At 37.3% G+C, this 20,230-nt stretch overlaps 2 protein-coding genes across 3 annotated transcripts; both read right to left on the bottom strand.

Moving 5' to 3' along the window:
- Window positions 1-3,416: 3,416 nt before the first annotated feature.
- arhgap19 (Rho GTPase activating protein 19) lies at window positions 3,417-14,596 on the bottom strand. Of its 2 annotated transcripts, XM_017460807.3 has the most exons (11): window positions 14,437-14,596; window positions 13,450-13,700; window positions 8,719-8,799; window positions 8,137-8,346; window positions 7,073-7,299; window positions 6,915-7,001; window positions 6,679-6,744; window positions 6,132-6,296; window positions 4,851-4,940; window positions 4,659-4,739; window positions 3,417-4,367 (listed from the first exon to the last, which is right to left on the bottom strand). In XM_017460807.3, the coding sequence occupies exons 1-11, from the start codon at window positions 14,478-14,480 to the stop codon at window positions 4,305-4,307; spliced, it is 1,365 nt and encodes a 454-aa protein (XP_017316296.1). In that variant the 5' UTR covers window positions 14,481-14,596; the 3' UTR covers window positions 3,417-4,304. The 2 variants fall into 2 exon arrangements, with proteins under 2 accessions (XP_017316296.1, XP_047008282.1); XM_047152326.2 differs by lacking the exons at window positions 13,450-13,700; window positions 14,437-14,596 and adding an exon at window positions 8,959-9,085.
- A 2,787-nt stretch (window positions 14,597-17,383) lies between these two features.
- LOC108260572 (pyrokinin-1 receptor) lies at window positions 17,384-19,764 on the bottom strand. The gene is made up of 2 exons (XM_017460959.3): window positions 18,915-19,764; window positions 17,384-17,709 (listed from the first exon to the last, which is right to left on the bottom strand). The coding sequence occupies exons 1-2, from the start codon at window positions 19,762-19,764 to the stop codon at window positions 17,384-17,386; spliced, it is 1,176 nt and encodes a 391-aa protein (XP_017316448.2).
- Window positions 19,765-20,230: the final 466 nt, after the last annotated feature.

Below are 20,230 nucleotides of genomic sequence, written 5' to 3'. Positions count from 1 at the left end.
GACCATATTATGAATATTATATAATATTTGCAAGCCAAGACCAGAGAACTGTTTCATATCACTACATGATTGGAGACAAGACTGAAGGGTCTAAGGTACAACATTTAAAATAGTGTAACACTACAGGATCCCTTGCTGAGTCCCTTCAGAGACCATCACATGGGAACAAATCAAACTGTCCAGCTCTGCATAGTACATCGTACCCGCAATACCACATATAAGCTTTATACAAACATCACAGTAATTCTGTGTCAGTGGATATAAAACAGCATTAATGAGAGGTACAACTCAGCAGGAACAACATGCCTTACTACTTATTGAATAAGTCAATTAAAGTTTAAAGAGCTGTCAAAAGCCAGAATATAAGTGCATGCAGTCAGAGGGCAAGCGGCAAAGAAGAATGAGCCCGTTCTCTCTCGACATCAACAGTCTAAACATAGATTCGGCAAATTCCTCATTTACACACACTGAGAGAAAACAGAACTCCTTGGGTGTCTATGAGCCAGCATGTACAATGTGTAGCTACAATGCCAGAAATTAAATCACAAAAACATGTACAATGAAACACTGGGGCTTATATATATATATATATATATATATATATATATATATATATATATATATATATATATATATGGCAAAAAAGTGACTTATAACCAGCCAGAAATGGAGCAAATTCATCAATAAAAAGCAAAAAGACAGAACATTTATTTCAGAATGATTCTATGATCAATAGTGAGTCAGATTAGGGAAAGGTGCGAGCTCTAAATGATAGATTTTGGTATGGACTCATATCAAGTACTGATAAATTAACTGCATGTGTGACAAGACTCCTCAGTTCACAGTAATTACAGCGAGCTGCATTTTCTCCATCTACTGCTCCCCCTTGTGGCGAACATTAAAATAGCACTATCCAGCAGAGGCAGCAAAAAATAATAAATTCCTAACAGCTGAACTTTTTTCCCCCGGTGCACTTTTTCAAAACCTACATGAAAACATTCAATTAGATTTCAGTCATGTTTCAATTTTATCAGTTCATCCTAGCAAATAACGGCATGCATTACCCAAAAACCAATGATGCATATTAGGGTTCATTTCTGTCTCTCAACCATCCCAACTCCTGCCAATTTCAAGGTGAAACCAAGAACTTCCAGTAAGGCTCTGGAATAAAAAATAAATAAATAAAAAAGGGAAATAAATAATGAAAATGTCTTCCAAAAAATGTGAGAAGCATGAATTATCAGGTCATATTTTATATGCAGAGATTGTTCCAGTAGATTTTTAGACATAACCCTATTTTGGCTGCACCTCAAGCTTGAATGCATGGTTCAAATACGTTCCTGAGCCTAAAGCTCATTTCAGTGAAAGGCCTTTTTGTGTAGCCAGCAGTAAATGAAAAATAACCGTTATTAATTCCAAATTTATATTACCTTTGTGTAACCAAATCTGTTAGCCACAAAGTTATCATGTGATTTAGCAGCAGAACTTTGTATTTAAGTGTAAAATTTGGAGTACCTGAAAGCATTAAAAACATGATCTGGCAACATGGGAAATAATCGGGGTGCTGTGATGCGACCTGACGTGAAGCATTACTGTGACCACCCTGAAATGAACTGTTTGCGTACAACAGCACATTCCAAAGTGTTTTATTCCTCTCATATCACAGCAATAGGCCAATGATTAACTTTTAAAAATATATATATTAACGAACAAGATGTGCTTTATCTATAGTTTTAGCTATACCATTTACAGCAATAAACAATCACTTCACCAGCCTCTCTTTTTTTTCCTTCTCTATTAAAGTTAATTGCGAAGACCTGTTCCTGAAAAAAAAAAACCCTCACTACTGCAAAGCGCTGACACTAGAGACTCCCTCCATAAATGTTAAACATCTTATAGAAGGTTTCACCATATCAGTGATTTACTTGGATGAAAAACATATAATCATCCATATGAAGGAGTCGTTGCTATAGAAACAGTAACATAAATCTATCATTTGGACTACAGCTGGCACTACTGTCAAAGCTGCTGTTAAAGAAAATTAATGAACAATTTCCGACCAATCAGATTAGTGAATTCCACACCACTGTGGTATAAATTATATTAATACATTTTGAATTAGCGATTTATGAACTGTTACCGGGCGGTGCAGTGGGTCTTTAGAAATCATCCCGAGCTCTGGTTACTGTCTACGGTTTCCACCCACCAACCCTAAAACAAGCCTGTTGGATTCTAAATTGCCCCAAAGTGTGAGTGTGCATAAATGGTGCCTGCTGGTATGTGTGAATGATGAACAGGACACCCATTCAGGGTGCAAGCCCTGGATCAATCACGACCCTGACAAGAAAAAGTGCCTACTGAAGAATAAATTAATTTATGAGCCTTAACTTTCCATTGTAAAATGGTGATTTAATAAGTGTTTGCTTTGAATCAACACAATGTGCCCAATACAGACAATTTGAATGCAAATTATAAGAAGTAATTTTGCTTCAGATGCTCTGGCAAACTTCTGTATTTATTGTACATCATAATAAGTGCTTTGGGTTTTTGCCCCTCAAATTTAATAATGAAGGACACAAAATTAATGAGATGACTTTAGTGAATAATTTTGTGAAAGTTGTAAGACTACATCCTTGATCATATTTATATATGTAGATAAAATCTCAAACTTTATAACCATCAATTTTAAGGGAAGAAGTCAAATAGACACGAGGGATTTTAATACTTCTGATTTAATGTCAAAAGCTGAAGGCACTGTACAATACAGCTATGACTTTAAACCCACATATAGTAACATTGATCCACATACTTAAGCTGAAATACCACACTAGTTTAAATAACTGGTAAAGTTGGATGTAAAATGTGAACAATTCAATGTCACTGTAAAAAAAACAGCAAAAAAACTGAGTGAAACTGAAAAAAGCACAGATCCATTCAGAAGAAAAGTGAAACATAAAGCACTTTCACATATAAAAATATTAAAACAAATAACTTAAAAGCGATCTCAAATTAAACAGTGGTTAACTCCTTAAAAGGGGAAAAAAAACAGTAGTTTACAAAATGAAAGTCAGAGTTAACAAAATGACTGGCAATACAGATCTGAAATATACTAAATTTAAAAAATAGTCAGACTCAAGCATATTCACTTTTAAAAAGTTAGTAAAAAAAATATCACCATAAAAAATGTTAAAGCAAAAATGTTATCCATATTTTATTTATATATATATATATATATATATATATATATATATATATATATATATATATATATATATATATATATATATATATATATATATATATATGTATGTATGTATATGTGTATATATATATATATATATATATATATATATATATATATATATATATATATATATATACACACACATATACATATATATACACACACACACACACTTTTGTAAAATAGCTGTCCTTTATATCCTTGTTCCACAAAGCTGGGCTTGGGGTAATTTCTGTACAGTGTGCTTTGGAGTGATGAGGCATAAATTTATCATAGCATAAAAATATTTTAAATCCTACAGTGGGGAAAGACTATGTGCCTCTAAAGAAGTTGAATATCAGTAAGTGTAAACTAGGACACATTCTGTTCACAGAGATACAGAAACAATCGCCGTTCATCTCCCCTTTTCCCAAAAGTACAATATTCAATATCAAACTTTAAAAATCCTCTCACATATCAAACAGTTCAGTGTAACAGCTCTAAATATCAGTGAGTAACTAGCAGTGTAGCCTACAAAGTTTGAAATAAGACCACAATTACATCCCAAACTCTGTATATCCATACTAAGTAGTATGACAAAAGAGGACACAAGCACCATTTAGTATGGCAGTGTGTTGGTTTTGGATGTACTGGATGTCTAGTCATTCTAGATTCACATACCTGCATATACTACCCTGAATCTCTGGATGTATATTCAAATCCAGTGAAAGCGAAATTACACAATTCCAAAGTAGAAAAACCCTCTCAGTACATGCTTGACCTTTCTAAATACATATTCCATTCCTGACCTTTCTGAGTAGATGCTACATGCTTGGGACAATTTTCACTTTTTTTTATATATATATAAAAGATATACATCTTTCACAAACAGATTAATAATTCGGAATATTTGCAACTGGAAAAACGTGTGAAAATAAAAAAAAAAACATGTAATGTATTGGTTTGGAAATTCATCTTGTTTGCATAGTTAACAAGCTGGAGGTCACATTTGTTAATTGAGCCCAAATAAAGATATACCTAAACCAGATCCAATATCAATTTACAAAATAAAATAAAAAAATTACAGGCTTAAACTAGAATGCTGTTCCGTAGAAATAGGAGTTCTTGTGAAAGATGTGGAGCCCTGAAAGAAGGTATGATAAAAATTTAATGACAAAGCTAAAGCGGTGCACTTGTAAATTGATATTAGCAAAGTAGGTTAACACATGTCTTATTGATGCTTGATTAAATGCTTAACATATGAACTGCTCCAATATTACAGCCATTAGATGCTTAGGTTTTTGGGTTGTAAATATTATCCAATACATCACTTTAACTTAGTGTATCGTAATGTAAAGTGTATATCAAATGTAATTACATACTAATAGACTGCTGAAAATAAATCTGTATAGATTCAGGTTCCGTTGCAACTTACGTTTTCCTTGTTCACCTCTTTGGTTTGGCACACCCCGGATCCAGCTCTTTCATTTGTAACTGTATTCCCCAAAACTTTTCTCTGTTTAATGAAAATTATTTTTAGGTGTAATAACGATACAGCTGTCTTTCGAAGTGCTCACAAAGTTAAGTACTAGAATGGAAGTAAATTATTTAAGAAAGAAATACAGACCTTGATGAGGCCTCCGAATGACCGGGAACGTCCATGCTTTTGGTTTGAAGCTCTAGGGCTTTCACGTACTGGTGTACCCTGCTTGTTGAACTACAAAACGCAATGTTCATTCAGCATGATTCATCAGAGGCCAATTTTTTATTAACATCCTGTATTAATGATCAAAATCAACAGTAGAAACTTTTAGGGGCAGTGGTGGCTTGGCGGTTAAGGCTCTGGGTTACTGATCAGAAGGTCGAGGGTTCAAGCCCCAGCAGTGCCAAGCTGCCACTGTTGGGCCCTTAAGCCTCTCTGCTCCAGGGGTGCCGTATCATGGCTGACCCTGCGCTCTGACCCCAACTTCCCAACATGCTGGGGTATGCGAATAAAGAATTTCACTCTGCATATGTATATGTGACCAATAAAGACTATCATTAATACCAGCATTTTGCAACCTAATCTACCATGTCTATACAGAATGCACTGTAACAAATCTCCGTCAAAGTCATTTGACATTCAGAAATTTAATTATTTAGAAATTAAACCTTGCTTATAAATTTGGTCAATAAATGTATAAATATGGGTGCTCATAGTACAACACTGTTGAATGCCTCAATCTGATTGAATAGAATGCGTTTTTCTATAACAGCAGTTCAGACAGCAGTGCCAGCTGTAATTCAAATCACAGGTTTATATTAAATAGACTTCTTATCATTCTGTAGTAACAGGTCATTCACGGGGACTTATATGGCAGACATGCCACATAATCTAAGCTGAACTGATTAAATAAAAAAGTTGTGTTATTTAAGGAAGAAGATATCATAATTCTTGATATAGTAAAGCTTTCTGTAAGGAGTTGTTTATATAACATTTATGGAAGAAGTCTCAGGAGACAGTGCTTTGTAACAATAAGCAAGTTTTCCACCATGAGAAAGTACTCTACAGATTTAGAGCTGAATTTACAAATATCTTTGCCTGAAGAATCCATAAAAGTCTTCTCACAGAAAAGTTTTACAAAAGTGATGTTTAACTCTGCAGTTGCCTTTAGACTTCCATTATAAGCAAATATCAAATCAACATGCTCTGTACTTTACTCTATGGTCAGTACATAAAAGCATGTTTGTCCATGATAACCACATACACTACAGATGTGGTAGACAGTGACTAGGTTAGATAGAACAGTAGATTACTCCTTTAATATCTTATGTAGTGGTGAAGGTATTATGGTTTTCAAGATGAACAAAACTTGTCTTTTCCAAATCAGATACAAAGTTAATGCGAGTGTGGAAAGCAATGGGTTACCTGTCGAATGAGTTTCTTCTTCTTTGTCGATTCAGGCATGTTGCTGACATGCTGAAAAAGCTCACGCAGAGCCTCTTGTGTGTGTAGCTGGCTCCCATCCTCCTCACTGCTTCTCTTAGTGGGCAGGCCTCGAACACCAGCTCCAGCGTACAGCTCCATGTCATCCTAATGCAACATGTTAGGAGTGATTTATATTCTGGTCAATTTCTCCATAGTGACTGCTTGTGCATTAAAAGATGTGTGACAACCTTCACAGACAGGGGGTCAGTGCTTTACCACATGGTAATGAAAGACAAATATAATTTATATGCAAATTTTCCCCACATACATTCAAATATTAATTCAACTTTTTTCATTTGACCAACTTGAGAACAAAAGATATAATTATGTTTGTGTATGAAGATGAAAAAAAATTACCATATGAAAATAATCACAAGGTTTTAAAATGAGTCCAGGTGACTGATCAGAGGACAAAAAAAAAGAAATTACATTTGACTACACCACAATGATACTGAATAATTAAAGGACACAAGTGTATAATTCTAACCTTTGATTGAGGAGTTTCAGAGCCGGAGAAGAGCATCCGTGCATGGTCTTTGATGTATGCTGGTGCCTAGAAAAATATTGAATAAATCATTAAGAAGCATACTCATAAATAAGATTCAATTTGCAATGGATTAGATGATTTATGGATGGATTTCTAAAATGAAATGACTTTTAATTTACGTCATACGTCTGATAACCTCTCATGAATACAAGTTAATTAGGTTTCCAAGGTCTTACCCGAAACAACTTCTGTGAATGCTTGATAAGAAATGCAATGCCGTTGTTCAGCTTATTCAAATTGTCTTGCAGATCATTTGCAGTCACCTGTGCACAAACAAACTTTTTGAGACAGCTGCAGCAAACAATAAGAAAATAACAGAAAAACTCAGACCTACATTTTTGGGCCATATGATATGCGGTGCAAACATTAGTGCCAGGTTGAAGGCAGACATTTTGTTTTTGTCTTGTTGCTTGGCGGTCTGATAGAGCAGGTCCAACAGCAGTTTGAGGAGGCTGCGGTTGGCTGGAGGCAGCAGCATGAAGAGAAGCTGCAGCGCTTCGAGTTGGCGCTCTTTGTTCGGCACAGACGTCTTGTTGCCTCTCTCATCGAACAACGTAATCTCTGGGAAATGCAGAAACAATAAATACCTTCAACTGAAGCATAATGCGCTATTTATTTTATTCATCTTGATTGATTTCCCCCCATTTTTGCTTTGGATTTGTCATGGAACTTAATGTTGTGCTTGGTGTACATTATGTAGTTGTGAAATTATATGAAATTGATTTGGCAACTATTGCAGTTCCTCACGCAGTTATGATATTTAGTCACGGAAAATTTATATTTTAAAATGAACTTATTAAGCCTCATCTGAAACAAGAAATTACTGTTTCAGAACTCAAGTGTGTATGGGTTTAAAAACAGAATATTTGAGACAGAATTACTGTACGTAAGGTGTCATTCATAAATAATGGCATCTAGGAATAGCACAATTTTGACAGTATTGCCGTTTCAGATTATGGCATGGCAGTACAGCTTTATGAACATTTTCTAACTTCAACTATACTAAGCTCATTATTTAAATGTGTACTACAATAGTTTGCCTACTTATTACAGCTATGGAGTGTTTTATTCCTGAATTTTCTACCAACAGAACATAACAGGTCGAAGCTGAGATTATTTCTAGGCCTAGGTTTTGAGGTTTGGATTAAATCCATTCAATTCAAATAACCAAACAGGCTATACAAACACAATGATCATTAAATAATAATGGTTGGTTGGTATTTCTGTAATGAAACTGAATAATCAGAGAACCCTGGAGCTCCCTGAATTCCACATTAGGAACCACTGCTTTAAAGGAATAAATGTGGAAATTCCCACTGCCCACAAGTATTTGTGTCACCACTCTGAGCCCTGAAATTGTCCTGACTGAGGTAAACCGTCATCCCCGTAAGGGCGTACCGGCTATTTTGAGATGTGCATGATAATGGCGATGAGTCAGCAGTGGCTCAGGCAGCTCCCCCAGGAATGCCTTTAGCAGTGTGGCCACATCATGCGGGTGGTAATCCCCCGTGTCCAGGTCAACATCTGCACCACTGTTGAGTATCTCCCTCAGTGCCTGCTGTCTGATGCTGTTCCCTGGCACGCGGAACAGGCCCTCCACAAGTAAGTCTGACAGATAAAGACAAGAGCCAACTGCTTCAGAATAAATTATTCACTTGCCTCCCCTATGCAGGTCCTGTCTACATTTTTTCTTGGTCATTTAAGGTCAGAAATACCCTGCACTGCAGTGGATTACTTTCAGCTAAAACAGAAGCTGAAACATGGAGGCGACAATAATTTACATTTTAAATAGAGCACTTAATGAAGTATCAAAAGTGAGATTAGACAGAAAAACATGAAAAAAAATGGATAATAACAGTATGTTTTTATTAGTGCCCTATAAATCTGGCAACAAGTGTGTAAAACAATTTATTTTTTCAAAACACTTTCTTGTATTAAAACTTCCTTTAATGCAGAATAAGAGAAAACAGGACAACTTACTTTTTCCAAGGTACTCTATGAGCTGGTAAATTTGGGCAATGCCCTCCTCAGTTAATTGTGCCCCAAATATCACTCCTTTCTCTGAAATAAAAACATAAATTACTGAAATTGATTTGTTGTTTAAAACCCAGTTTACAGCTACAACTTGCAACGCACTTATGACTAAAGCAATATCACAGTCACACAAAACCCTTTAGAATTAGATGTGCAGAAATTAAATACATCAAAACAGCTGCCAACCTTTGGTGGTGTGGGTGGTTTTGCACCTCCTGTTGGTTCCCATAGAAATTCTTTTACATTTGTAGGTCTTGAAGTGCTCGTTTTAAAAAAAAAAAACGGGTTTAAAAAAAAAAAAAAAAAAAAAAAAAAAAAAAAAAAAAAAAAAAAAAAAAAAAAAAACCCCATACATACATATGCATGCAATTTGTGACATTAAAATGATAAGTATCTACCTGAGCCCGTGCCCACTATAGCCTCAGATTCCTGTTCTTGGCTAACAGAAGTGAAACCCAATAATTGAATAAGCAGGGGAAATTTTTCAAGGACTATACAAGAGATGTCATTCAAACATTCTTTATGTCTTCTTTTTAAATTAAAAAATATAAAATAATAAAAAATAATGATAATAAAAAATTAATTAAAAAAAAAATCCATTTTTATATGGCTCAATTTGCAACCATGCTGAACTAAATTAGCATTTTCCCAGGCATTGCTTCATCTTCACCATAACTTCAAAATACAGGGTGTCCCAAAAGTCTCCATACATAGAGGAAATGAACATTAACATTAAGACTACATGTTAACAGCAGTCCCTTCCATGGCCGTATGCACCATTGAGGTCACAGAGGATCGGATAGCAGTATTTTTTTTGAGGTGTATGTTAAAACTCATAAAATAATTGCCGAATAACTCTTTGGTGCCGCAAAGATCGTACATAACTGGCCTTCTCAGGTGACTGCTTGCTTGAGTTGACCAATGAAATCGGCTGGAGTGGCAGGCTTTGTGCTCCACTGTGCTGGACTGTACATCAACAAACTGGGTAGGACAGGCACCTTAATCCATCGAAGCATTATGAGCTAACTAGAGAATTTTACTAGTCGTCTGCTTGTAGTTCATAGCCATGATTCATCCCCACCTAGTCAGACATCATCTGACAAATAGCTCCTGTGTGCGGTTACGCTCCATTAAACAGTGGCCGTCCATCATGAGTGAATTAACTAGCTAGCTGCCAGCTAACATTAATTCCATCCATCTAATGACAGACTGATAATGATGATGATATTCGTTCATAGCAGTTTGTGCAGGGTTGAAATGCATGTTGAAATGATGAGGTACCACTATATATTTATTTTCATTGCAAGATTATCCTAGCAGAGGCCAGTAACATTTACAAATAAATATCAATTTTCCCTGTTTACTTTCTTTTCTGACAGAGATGAAAATGAAAAGACTGCTCCCAAAGCTCAGCTTTGGGAAGGGAAGCAACAGGGGACAGGATGAGACAGAGAGAAAAAGAAAAGATGATGGAGATGAGGGGGAAGAGCAGGTACTACCCACTGTGCCCATAATACGATTAGCATTATGTTACTGTGCTGTTTAACACAAACAAAACTGACCTGATCTCATTCAAACTATGTAGGCCTGATTACAACAGAGATACATGTTCTTTGATCATTACAGTGAAGCCTATAGGTTCAGTTTAATTTCATAAGTATAGTGTCACAATACAGTATAGTACTATTGCATAGATATCATTTTGCATAAAACACATGTTTCCTACATGTACTGCTGGAGACAATTTCATAATTCAAACCCCAAAATACACAGACTCAAACACAAAGATTAAATAAAGGTGTTTTTAATTCGCTACTGCACACCGACATGGTTTTAAAGCTATCATTATCCAACGTCTTAAAATGCACCTATGTCGATCAGGGAAATCAATATTTTTCACCCCCTAACCTCGCTAACAAACTTAATTTTTGGACCTCAGTATTTTTTAAACCCTGCATACGCCTGAATTTTCTTCATTTAGTTGCATATTGTTATATTGGGGTGCATATTTTCATTTGGTTGATTGTATTTTTATTTATCCTATATTTTGGGTACAATTTTATTGATATTTTACTTCTTCGAGATGATGCACTTTAAGGATCAGTCTAATTTGATGTAAAGATTTGTACATTAGCAGGAATGTAGTGCAACATGGAGGTGAAATCAGTGGTCTATTTATTTAAATGTGAAAGTGCAATAAAAATATGTTGTCCCTAAAATCAAAGAATAATCGTGATAAAAAATTGTGATCTCAATATAGATCAGAATAATCGGGATGATCATTTTGGCCATAATCATGCAGCCCTAGTCACACTGTTCTTCTGTTCGCCTATTTTAGAAATATGACTTCATATCTGTTCACTGTTACTTCAAATAAATATGCTTAAATAGCATTTATGTTTCTGTATTGTGTTATATTTATATGCTAGTTAGTGGTGTTAAAAATTGGTTTAACCATCAATGAGCCGGTGTATTATGATGTGGCGTGTTGCGGGCCGGGTGTGGTGGTCCGCTCTGGCCCAGAGAGTCCAGGGCCACTTTTTGGTCCCAGTTTACCCTCAATTATTGCTAATAATGCTAAATAACGCATGCTGAAAATTTAAATATTGATGTTAAAATACTGAGAGCCCCATTCCAATATTTTGCCTAGGGCCCCCAAATTACTAAATCCACCCCTGCCTTGCACTCGCGGTGCAGTACTGGCCACTCTCTTCTATGGAAAATAGCTAAGGTTTGTCCAAAAAAAAAACCTCTAGATTTGTTGCTAGGTGCTTTTTTGATCAAAAGTTGTTTAAGGGGTCTGAAACGTGAACCGGAGCTGTCTCTGTCAAAATGAGTAAGTGAACATGGGGGGGGGGGGGGGGGGGGGGGGCAGTGTGGTGTAATATCTTAAGTGAAAGGTTTGTATCTGTGTTCTATCGAAAAGTAACACTTAAAAGTAACACATTTTAAGCACCCCTAGATTAAAAAATTGCTATTTTCAAGGCTTTTCAGTACTTAAATTAAAAAAAAGCCAAATTCAAGCACTTCAAGCACCTTGTACGAACCCTGATATATGACCATGGCAATTGCGTTTGGATTCGCAAAAACCTCATTCTGGTGGTCTCGGTCCGATTGCAAACAAACTCGAGAGTGGTTCACTTGTAGAGAAAAAGCAATCAGACCCAACAGACCAACATGTATAGCAATGCTTAATAGGAACTGCGTTACGGACAAAACATGTTTGTTTTGCTAATGGCTCGCAACATGAAGCACAGTTTAACTTGGACCAAAGACAAGGTAAAATGCCTCATTGAAATTTGGTCTTATGAGCATATGTCTGAACATCTCAATGAGATGGGCTTTAATTGCTCTTTGGAATATATAAATTAGATAAATTATAGTAACTACATCTAAAAGGAGCCACAATAAGCTCGCAGAGCTGCTGTCTATCCATCTGGATGGATACGCTATGGGTGGAACCCTAGAACATAAACAGGCTTACTGACCAATGGGAGGACAGTTTACTCACATGTGACTTGAATAAACATTTTGGTACACTTTGAAATGTTGCCTTGTGAAAGCGAACGAGGAGAAAATTCAGCATCGTAACAATTTAAGTCCCCGTTTTGGAGCAAAGAACAGATCTAAAGGTCGGAAAATGCCCTTAGTATAAATTCACTGGGACATTTAACTGTTTGTGTCACTCCGCTTGTCTGTATTCATTCCAGCAATAGTGAGTTACACAGAAACCGTTTCTACACACAACACTACACAACATCTAGCTGAGACTACTTTGGGAATGATTTTCGTTGATGGAGCAAAAATAAACAATATTTGACCATATTGTGTCTGAAATGTCAGTTACTGGATATTAATCACACTCTCAAACTTGCTGTTGTAAGTAAATGTTGGATGAATGAACACACAAAAAGTGCAAGTATAAACAGTGCAGGTAGGAAACGGCAGCTTGCTAAAATACACACTGATGCCATCTTGTCCCCTATTTGAGGTCCGGGGGGGGGAGGAGTTGTACTGAATACCTGCCAAATCAAAGCCGATATTCACTATAACAGCAATCCTGCTCATACGATATTGCGTAATTATTTCTATTCTTTCCTATTCTATCCTTCTTCACATAACATTTAGACAAGCAAAATGATAATGAAAATACAATTAGAATGCAAATTAATTTATAACTTCATCCGGTGACTTCTAGAGACTTTTTGTTGATGCATTAGCTACATTCCACTTTAAAAGTACTTAAAATGGTTTAAATGGATTGGCACAAGAATATATTACAGATCATCTACACCTATATCAATCGCCGAAGCTTTTAAGATCCACACACAGAGTTTCATGTCCCAAACTCACGACTGAAATCTAAAGGAGACCGAACTTTCTCTGTGGCAGCTCCCCGAGTCTGGAACAGCCTCCCGGTCCACATTAGACCTTGTGATGGAATTTAATCATTTAAATCGCTGTTGAAGACTAGTTTTTTACTCTGCTGTGAATAACAGTCCTTAAACCTATTGTATTTGGTGTTCAAGTGTCATCTTACATATGGTTAAATGTGTGTGTGTGTGTGTGTGTGTGTGTGTGGTAACTTTGAGTGTAAAGCAATTTTGGTCAACTCGTGTTGTTGTGATTGATTGATAAAGAGTTGGAGACACTGCTTGTGAGATGTGTTTTGTTCACCTTTACGCTTCAGGAAGTTGGGTAGGCGCAGGAAGCCTGTGGAAGCGGGGAGCTTGAGGTCTGTTTCTCCCTGGAGCTGTGCAAATTCTGCTCCAGGTAAATCAATGAGCCTGCTTATGTTACTCAGCAAAAGCTCAGAGAAAACCAGAGGCTTCTCGTGCCTCAGTTTCTCCACGAAGAAATCAGGGTTGAAAATAACCGGCTGGCTTTGAGGCATCTCCTGGCTAATGACTATATTACATACTGTTCCCCTGTGGCAAGACAAAACGGAGCAAAAACAAACTAAACAACAGACAAACTGACTCTTTTTTTTCCTCATGCAAATTGCCGAATTTCTTCTTACAGCAAACGTATACAGTTATAATATCCGATACAGACTGCAGAATTATGTTTTTGACGTTATCATTGCAGATTAATACTGTATATTATGTGGCTCTTTTTAAAATAACGCTAATGTAGGTCGTTATTTTGCCACGTCAAACACCGAAATCCTCAAAACAAGAAGTCAATAGCAATAATGAAAGCAGTTACATACAGATATATTTAAAACACTGCACAGTAACACAGTGCATGTTACCTAACAAAGTAAAATATTGATTAGGTCTAAAGTAGACTGTTTTAATACTGCATTTGTTTATAAAGATTAATATAAGCTGCGTTCCAATCGGTGACGATATAGCTTGCTAGCTACTAATACCTACTTAACACCGTACGTTGCTAAATCCCCAAATCACTATTTACTAATTACAAAAAGGCACATAATAGGATATAAAATACGCGCGTTTACACTCTATACAGCGCACTACAAATCTCAATACGAAGCTGTTTGAAATGCTAACGCTAGTTATCAGGGTTCAACGAAGCCTGTTTTGCTAGCTAAACTTCCCGAAGACCCCGCACTAAAATAACAGAAATTATTTACACTTTCATCTCACTCGCTTTTAATACAGCTGAAAATAACACAAAAGATAAAATACAACTGCCCACCTTCTACTCTGTTTGTTTTGTTCGTTATCTTTCTCAGCCGCCATGTTCAGTTTGAATCTGCCACTTAGAGCGCCTTTGACCCGCCCCTTGATTCTGATTGGTTAGTACACAGAGCGAAATTTCAAATCGCAGCAGATTCCGGGGTAAAATCATGAATATTAATAAACAGCGAACAGACTGATATGTGATTGGCTGAAGAAAGATAGTTTCATACTTTTTCCACTTCCGCCAAGTCTTTGAGTAGTCTGAATGATGCGTTCCTGCCAAAACAAAACAAAACAAAATAAACCAAAAAAAAAAAAAAAAAAGTCAGAGCCCAGAGTGTGTTTGTTCAAATTCAGAGTTATATTGCGGATAGCTTTCCCTTATCCGCATTAAATTAGTTTTCCTCTGATATATTTGAACAACGGCAAAACCTTGTTTTATAAATTACCTGAAGACTAATAACCAGAACTCCCTAGCATAATAGTAGGCCTAATTATGGTTATCTATCCGTTTTTTTCTCTGTGGGATTTTACAACAGTATTCCTCCTTGTTCTTTATGAATACATTAATGATGATCTGTAATGATTGCATCTCCGAATGATAACGTTATATATTTATACATTGCTTTATATGCATAACATAAAATAAGAACATTGTGTATTGATTCGCATTACAACTGGTAGGATTAACCAGCCAATCACATGTTGTTTGATTCTGTCCGCTGCCTTATTAATATTCATGACCTTACCTGTGCCGGTTTGGAGATGTGGCGTAAAGAGAAACCTGTTGTGTTGCCTTTCTTCCTCCTAGCCACTGATAGGCTGTATCTCCAAGCTACTGAAAACAAATATGCAGAACGTTTACATACCATATGTAATGCATTCACAGTGAGTAAGGAGCCGTAGGCCTATGTATTAAACTATTTTAGCAGGGCAAATTGACTTTACTGATTTGTCACGCTTATTTAACAAGTGTCAGTACACAATTGTTGAGTTCTTAGTCTAGTTTAAAGTAGTCTGTGTATGTAGTAAAGTGTGTGTTAAACATTAGTTTGATATATCCGACTATACAGTGTAACTGTATGGGATTTGATATATAACCTGTTTACTACCACTAGGGGTAGTCCGTGCTCTGTAGCAAGGATGCTTATAACACAAACGTTAAATTCAGTTAAGGCAAACCATAACACAGTGGTTTTCAAAGTGGGGGCCGCGGCCCACTTGGGGGCCGCCAGAGGGCGCCCGGGGGACCTCAACAATTTGGTCTGAGCCACCAAGCCCATCCCTCCCACTAGTGTGTTTTCTCTTTCTCACGCTCAGACAACCACACACACAGACACACACAATGCAATTACCTAAGGTGTAATTATTAATAAAAAAGGATGATATATTCAGAAGTCTTTGTATATTTAATGTGTTTTAAAGGCATCTTGCAAAAGGGGGGCCTCGGTCAAATGTTAATGCCATTTGGGGGGCCTTGCCCTGGAAAAGTTTGGGAACCCCTGCCATAAAACACTGCAAACACAAAAAGCATACTGAACAGTTAAAACACTAAAAACAAACAAACAAAAAACACACAGTTTTTTGTTGGGAGGAATTACCTCATGCAAGTCAGTAAAATGACTGGAATTCCATATTATTATGGGTTTCTTCTTTTTCTTGCAGTGCTGTGTTTAAACAGGATTGGGAGAGTTACTTAAAAAAAATATTCTGTTACAGTTACAAATGACTTCATAGAAAATGTCATCAGTAAAGTAATCCAAGTATCACAATAGAAAAGAAATGTAATCTGATTATTTTTGGATTACTTCAAGGTCACATATGTAAATAAAGTCAAGAGAAAAGCAATATGATCTAAAAGACTTTTATTTAGAGTTTATTTTAGAGCTTAAAACATGTTCAGTGTTGTCCCTGGTGCGGGTAACATTACATCACAAAAGCTAGGGTGGCCATATTCTGGCTTTCCAAAAAGAGGACATAATTTTTTTTCTGCAAAATTTATTTGCGCATGCACCAGGAGGTTGCTCGTGTGAGTCACGACTGGCAAGAGAGAACCAGAACTATACTCAAACAGCTGTCTATATTGTGTTATGTCAAAAGATTCATTTCTTTGGTTTTAAATGAAATAAATTGTAATCCTGATAGTATTCTCTCTTTGTTTTTGTTTTTTGTTTTGTTTTGTTTTTACAAAATGTACCTGTAATCTGATTACTTTATTTTTTGATGTAAATGTACAGTTACCAGTTTTTTGTATCCTGATTACGTAACACCGTTACATGTATTCTGTTACCCTCCAAGCCTGTGTTTAAACAAATGTGAACATTTATCATATAATATTTTATATCTGTGGGTAAGAGGTAGTGCAGGCCTAATGCTGAATTGTTCAGTGTAACGTTCTAGCAAAGCAAGGTCCATAGATCCACAATATAATCACAAATCATTATTAATTGTTATCAATATATCATTATTAAAAACTATTTACATTTTCTCATTTAACTGTAAGACAGGCTGACATAATCTTTTAATTATAACAATAGAATCAACTACAATCAGAAATTATACAAGAGACACTTATTCCTATTGATAACAAGGCAAATTCAGTCATCTTTAATGCCTTTAGAGAAATTATTTACGGTTCTTAATGGTTAAGTTAGCAAATAATTTCCTTTTCTGTGCTTTTAACAGTACATGATCCCCTGAGGAATCCTTTGTTGATTCCTTTAATGACCACTGTAGGTGTCAGTACAGTTGTGCCTGAGAAGTATACACCAGATTTATTTAAATAAATAAAAACATGCTGCTACACAGAACATAAAGCCAATGTATACCCAATAAAACCTACAAAACATTTTCATCTATAGCAACTGGAACAACGTGCTAATTCCAGATAGTGTACACGGTTCAATTCTTTCTCATTCACATTAACACTAAGATGGTTAAAATGTAGAGCAAATTAAGAGTCATCAGGCTGACATGCTAACTGCTCCTGTGGAATTCTGGCTAACCATGTTTGTCACAGATATTGGGTTTCTGTGTCTGCACACATGCAGACATCGGGGTCTGAGAGGCTCCAAGGTTTCCCAACATGCTTTGCGAAATATTTTAGAGGAGATGCAGAAGAGGATGGGGTCCAACGCACTGTTCACATACCAGAGAGGCAGTGACAGGTAGGACTTGAACACTGTGTACACCGTTAGCACTGTCCCTGACCACGAGTCCACATAAACTTGCATGAGTGAGGATGCAATGTCAGGGAAGTTGCATACAAAGAAAGTCACCACCACAGCCCCTGCAAAAATTGAAACAAGAGAAAGAGCAGTTGACAAAATGTAACACATAAAGGAAGAAAGAAACCAAATATCACAGTACAGCAACTGCAATCCTCCTTCTGTAGTCCTGCCACGGGTACTTGAGTTCCACAGCCTGTAGCTACTACAGCTCAGCTAGCCTCAAAGACCCAGATATGTTACTCTTCATCTTAGTCTCCATGATTTCAGTGTTCATAGAGAAGCAGTGCTCCATTGTAAAAGGAGAAGGTTCCTCTTCTGTCATCTCACACATGGTGGATACCTCAGAGGCTGTGTCAGGTGACATTACCCTGTAATCCAGGATAATGGCTTGGGCATGCCTGTAGACAGAGGCTAATGGCATTGAAGTACCAAATGCCAGTAGCCATATCCAGCCTAGAAGACAGGGGGCAAAGGATCACATGATGTGACAGAGGGCCATACAGAGCTCTGTAGTGACAGTGAGGATCACCCAGATGTTGGTGGCACAGTACATTTGGCACACCAAAAAGTACGCTTTATACAAGGGTTCTCCAAGTCTCCATGGGTACAACAGTAGTGGTATACAGTCATGGAAATATTCCAGGAACTGGAGGATATCAGATAGAACCAGACTAAGCAGGTAGAGTTGTTTGGCATTGGCCTTCATGCAGGTGTCCCTGAGGCCCACCTACCATACACAAAGGACTCTGACCTCAAGATGCAATCCTGCAATGTCTTCTGCACCTGCTTCAGTCCCCCAAACCTCCACCTATCCTACCAGTTACTAACCTTAGGCTTGTCCAGATACACATTTCAGAGATTTGAGGATATAAAGGAAAGCAAAGGGAAATCGAATGGAATTTAATTACTATACTGTCTGAGAATGTTTCTATATTATATGCTTTATTTTGGTCGTATCGTCTTTCTTGCTTAATGTCCTGGCAAACCACTAGTCCCAGCTTCATTACTCCAAAGTCTGGACTCTCATCCCGGTGCTAATGAACACGGTACCAGTCTGTTCAGGAGCTAATGCAACCATGGCCTCTTCTACTCTGGCTTTTGCTGTTCTAGTCCTAGAACCAGTAGTTTTCTAGTTACTGCTTCAACTCTGCTTTGCAGAAAAGGCATCGGGAGCCTAGACTTGCACAGTAAAGCTATCAGGGCCAGAGAAACTGACCACAAAAAAAGATGTTATGGTAAAGGTTTCAGGAGAACAAGATCTTACCCATAAGCCGCAAAGCCCGTTTCTCCTGAATCAGCAGCTTCCCACTCTGGAGGCACTGTGGATTTCCTCCATCACTTACAGCCCTAGTGATGCCCATGGCCATGCGCTGGCGGCTGTTGTAGTGGAAGTGGGTAATGATGAGTATGTAGAGGGCGAAGATGCACACAAGTGGGACCAAGAAGCAAAGGATGGCCCTCAGAAGTAGTGCTCCCTTGTAAAGGGGGGAAGGTTCTTCCTCGGTCATCTCACACATGGTGGACACCACAAAGGCTGTGTCGGGTGATGTTGCCCCGTAATCCAGGATGCAGGCTCGGGCATGCCTGTAGACGAGGGCAAATGGCACTGAAGTACCCAATGCCAGTACCCAGATCCAGCCCAGAAGACAGGGGAGTCGTGACTTCTTGAGGCCAGCAAGGGACCACATAGTGTGGCAGATGGCCACATAGCGCTCAATAGTAAATGCAAGGATCACCCAGCTGGTTGTGGCACAGTACATCTGGCGCACCATGAAGTAAGCTTTGCACAAGGGTTCTCCCAGTCTCCATGGGTAGCTTTCCCAATAATAGCGGTATACAGTGATGGGAATTGTCAGTAGTTGGAGGAGGTCAGATAGAACCAGACTAAGCAGGTAGAGCTGTATGGCACTGAGCTTCATGCGGGCATCCCTGAGGAGCGTAAGCATGCTAACACCATTGGATAGGACCCCAAAGACAAATAGAATGCTGTAGAAGGCTGTCATGGGTATGGCAACATGGTAGGGCTCCTGTTTGGTGACACTAATGTAAAGGTCAGGTGCTGAGCTTGGACTTATATTGCAGGAGAACTGGAAATGCATCAAAGATTCATTCATGTTGGGAGAATGTGGGGACTAATAACCAGAATGACAATATCTTGTTGCTAAACCAGCCTCTTGGAGTTGATCAGATAACTTTCTAAAGGAAAAGAGAGAAATAATAAATATAAAAAGGAAGAAATTTCAAATCATAGTACACAAATTGTGGCATATAACATACAATTCATCATTTACTGGTGTCTTATCAGCGTTATCTATAATAATGCTTAGGTAAGGACAAAATGTCACAATAGAAAGGCATTCCTAGAAAACAGAAAACAATCTTTTATCCTATTCAGCCATTTAAGATTCTATATAAGTGAGTCAGTGTTCCCATTCAATACCGACAGCATACCTGAACACACACTGACAAATAAATACAGTCAGACAATGAAAAAATAATCATTAAATTAAATAAATACAAAATAAGCTGTGCATAAACATTTCCTTATAATTGTTGAAAAAAGTGCATAATTACAACCAT

Source organism: Ictalurus punctatus, chromosome 29, assembly GCF_001660625.3.
Source record: "Ictalurus punctatus breed USDA103 chromosome 29, Coco_2.0, whole genome shotgun sequence".
Lineage (NCBI taxonomy): Eukaryota > Metazoa > Chordata > Actinopteri > Siluriformes > Ictaluridae > Ictalurus > Ictalurus punctatus.
This window is presented reverse-complemented; position numbering and strand designations above follow the sequence as displayed.